The sequence below is a fragment of the Triticum aestivum genome, chromosome 1A (assembly GCF_018294505.1).
Source record: "Triticum aestivum cultivar Chinese Spring chromosome 1A, IWGSC CS RefSeq v2.1, whole genome shotgun sequence".
Classification (NCBI taxonomy): Eukaryota; Viridiplantae; Streptophyta; class Magnoliopsida; order Poales; family Poaceae; genus Triticum; species Triticum aestivum.
Window position 1 is genome coordinate 15,620,438 of NC_057794.1, and position 3,785 is coordinate 15,624,222.

At 43.0% G+C, this 3,785-nt stretch overlaps 1 protein-coding gene across 1 annotated transcript; it reads right to left on the reverse strand.

Moving 5' to 3' along the window:
* Positions 1-486: 486 nt before the first annotated feature.
* Positions 487-2,667, reverse strand: LOC123053163 (scarecrow-like protein 9). The gene has a single exon (XM_044476912.1). It carries the CDS (start codon positions 2,665-2,667, stop codon positions 487-489), a length of 2,181 nt encoding a protein of 726 aa, XP_044332847.1.
* Positions 2,668-3,785: the final 1,118 nt, after the last annotated feature.

Below are 3,785 nucleotides of genomic sequence, written 5' to 3' on the forward strand. Positions count from 1 at the left end.
TGGATTGAAGTACAAGTTTTATACTAGAAGAACATGTTCAAACTCCACTTTTTTGTGAATATTAGTGCATTCTATTGGATTCCTGTTATGTTAATTACAGTTGCCATCTTCAAATCAGAAATTATAATCTTCTCATCTTCCATATCACCAGCTTTGAGAGATATTCAGAGCAATGATCTACTACTTTACAGCAAAACAGGGTGCCTATCAAAAAGATACTCCAAAGACTTCGGGGAAGCTCTTCGAGTTTTCTCCCCCAGTAAAACAGGGCGCCTATCGAAAGTTCGAAGATTGTGTCTGGGTATGGGATTTCCACTAATCTCATGTCTTGAAGGCCCAATACAGTTTATCATCAGAAATAAAAGAGAACTATACAAGCAAAGTACTTTACAGATGCCTTTTTGTTCACTATATAAAACAATGACCAGGTACACATAGTTAATATTCATGTAAAAGAACACCAGATTCACATGAAAAACTTGAATCTTACTGACCATCGTATGTTTCATCAGGTTTCCATTTAGATATTGCATAAATTCCTCTCCCTTTCCATCCTTGTAGCAGCCAACCACGATCTTCAACAGCAAAGAATTCCTCATGCCAAAACGTGTTCTTCATGTATACTATTATCCTTAAGACGGCTGGATCGACAGGAAGCTGCTGGAACCCGGCCTTGACGCACCTTGCGTGCCACTGTCGGTAACTTTCTGGTCTCTCTGTTCTTTCTGCACCCTCACATGCTATGATGTTAAGTGCATCCTTACCAAATATCATCCTCTCAATCATCTTTCTTGCTTTATTATCCCGTGGAACAACATTTGCATCAAGCATGTCAAACATTGAAGAGTAATGGAATATAACCTCTTTGAAACGTTTTACAAAGAAGGGAGAACTGCGTAACCCATTCACAGTGCCTGAAATGAAAATCTTTGGGTTCATCATCCTCATAATTTTGAGCACCTTGTCCCTTGCACTATTAATGGCTTCGGTTTCATGACCGAGATTCTTCATCCGGAACATGCAGTTGATTATCAGAACTTCATCCTCGTCAATGTTAAGATCCTCAATTTTAATGGTCTCCCATCTTGAAGCGGCAATGCCCTGATACTGAAAAGGTACCTTGAAAAGGTTTGCATAATCAGCCAACCGCTTCCCTGTCTCCTCGATCATTTCGCAGGGGCGGAAACCTGGCTGGGGAACATCTATACCTGTGATCCGAAGCTTAGGGGCTCCCTCTTCTTGCTGTGCAAACTTCTGAATCATTAATGGCCACTGAAAGCCGAAGCCGATGCCAAAGTCAATGATGTGCACCCTTGGTTTCCCTTGTGAGACATCAAGAATAGCTTGGCTGGCAAAGTAGTATGACGTCCTGTCAAAAGGGCAGGATGCAACAAAAAGGTTGTGAGCATCTAACCAATCTGTTGTACTTGTTTGCCTCTCCATTAGGTTGCGATAAACCTGACCCCCGGTCCCAGCCAAGCGTGCCTCGAGACCATCCGCCAAGTAAAATGCCAGTCTCTGAGAACAATCACCATCTGCTGAGGAATGTTGTCTTATCTTCTTTAGGAGTTTACTGGCCAACAGATGGTTGTCTTCTGCCACAGCTTGTGAACAATTGATGAGGAGAGTCTTGAGATCAACCAACTCTGTCCTAGGTTGCTTCCTCTGCCATAGCTTCTGACGTCCTTCGCTCCGGCCTTTTAGTGAGTTCTTGTTTCCTTCCTCTGCCAACCCTCTTCGCAGTCTTGTTGTTTTTTTGAAACTCTCCAGACCATAGCATAGCAGAACTTGGTCGAAATTTTCATTTCGAATTATTGCACAACTGGTGAAGGCAAGATGTTTATTGCTCCTTCCTTCTAAGATATCCCAGTCCCTTTGGTGTGCCACCTCAAAAATTGTGTTTTCGCTCCTCTCTCCTACTTTTGCCTTTGTAGTCAGTTTGGAAATAGAAAGTATGCCATTCTCTAAATATATCACCAGCTTATCGATACTTGGAGCAAACATCGTTGCCTCCTCGACTTCTCTCTGACAATGCAAGCCGGGGAAACCAGATCTAGAAGTTGATCCAACACTTGTGAACGGACGGCTTTGTAGAGAAAGACTCCTATTGCAGATATATGGACTCAACGAGGTTGTTAAGGGCTGTAACATGCTGTAACTGGAATAGTCATTACTGAAGCTAGTGCTCCAGAGCCTCTTGTAACGGCTGGTCCTACCCTTATCGGGAGGGATGTCTGGTTCGTTGTTGTTATTCAACAGCGGAAGGTTAGTAGCCAACGGGTGTACCTGCCCAAGAAGGTCACGGAATGGTTTCTCAGCAGCCTGGAGAGCAGCCTCCCCTTGGCATATTTCGACCCTCTCGTCGACGTCTTGCATCAGCATCTGGCTTATATAGTGAAGAGCATCATTTGATCTACTCCGGCGGTGCTCAGGGCTACCCCCTGCAGCAGTCTGTAGGCTGCTCTTCACCTTGCACAACCCAGGGCTGGTGACTGCAGCATGCAGATATGTGCTTGCTCCAGTGGTTGTTGGCTCGGCCAAGAATAGTGGACCACTCAGGTCGTAGCTGTCCACGGTGAGTTGCTGCTGGAAAGAGGAAGCTCTGTCGTATGGTTGGTAGGTTGCTGCGGCGGTGTCCAGATCGTCAAGGTAAGATTCAACCGACATTCTGGAAAATCTCTTGTTCCTATTTCCACTTCAAATCCTGGCAAAACTGAACAAGACGCATTTGATCGTCAAGGTAAGATTCTTCTTTCTAGCACAGCAAATGAATCAGCTTGTTGCCTGCAAAAAAAGAAAAAGGGAAATTGAAGCTTATTTATGTGAGATAAATTTTGGTTCACATTGCTCATGTGCTACAATTTGGAATGACAAAACGTAATTCTGCTCGGCGAGCACTTCTTTTTTTGCCTCATCTTCAGCCTATGATTGTTTTGGCATGTGCCATACTGATGAAAATTGAATTTCCAAAGGGGGCTTGCAGAAACGAGCATTACTATTTTACTGGGTTAAACCTCAAATGTTTAGCATCGATAACGGAAAAAGGACTCACCTCTGGTACTTATTAAGGTGATCTTGAAATTACGACGCGCCTAATAGCATTGTTCCTTTTTTATGTGCAGGTGGCTCCTCATCTGATCTGAGCAGGGAAGCATACACCTTGGTTGTTATATTAAGTAGCAGCACGATCAGATCAGAATCTTTGAGGAGGGAGAGGACGGTTATCTGTGGACTGTGGTGTTGATGTAAACTACGTAAGTCTTTTGTTCCCAACAATAGCCATGGTGATTGTGACAGAGGATGCTCCAGATTGCAACAGTCACCCTCTCGATTAATCCTAGGCCTGGCTACGCGCCAGACATGTAAGAAAAAACTGTCATATCTGACAGTCATTCTAATTTTATGGATAAAACAGAGCACGTCCTAACGTGACCGACGTGGTCGAACGAACAAGCGAGGAAAACTATTATTTCCTGTGAGTCTGCATGCGTACGTCTCCAAATTTGCATACGCGCAAACTCTTTCTAATCCCAAGATCGACAGCAAGATACAGCTCCTCCTTCTCCCCTGTATATAGATTAATTTTGCTTCATTGAATACATAGCCTTCAATTTGATTCTTTCTCTATTCTGGATTCTTTATTCATATGTAGATTTCATTTTGCTTGATTCAATACATAGCCTTGCATTTCTCTTTTTTCTTTCCTATTATAGATTTTTGTTTGCTTCATCTAAATCAGAATTTAATTTTGCTTGATTGAATATGTACCATTGCATTTCAACCCT

Coding starts and splice junctions, on each gene's coding strand:
- LOC123053163 (XM_044476912.1), bottom strand. CDS start 2,667: ATGTCGGTTGAATCTTACCTTGACGATCTGGACACCGCCGCAGCAACC.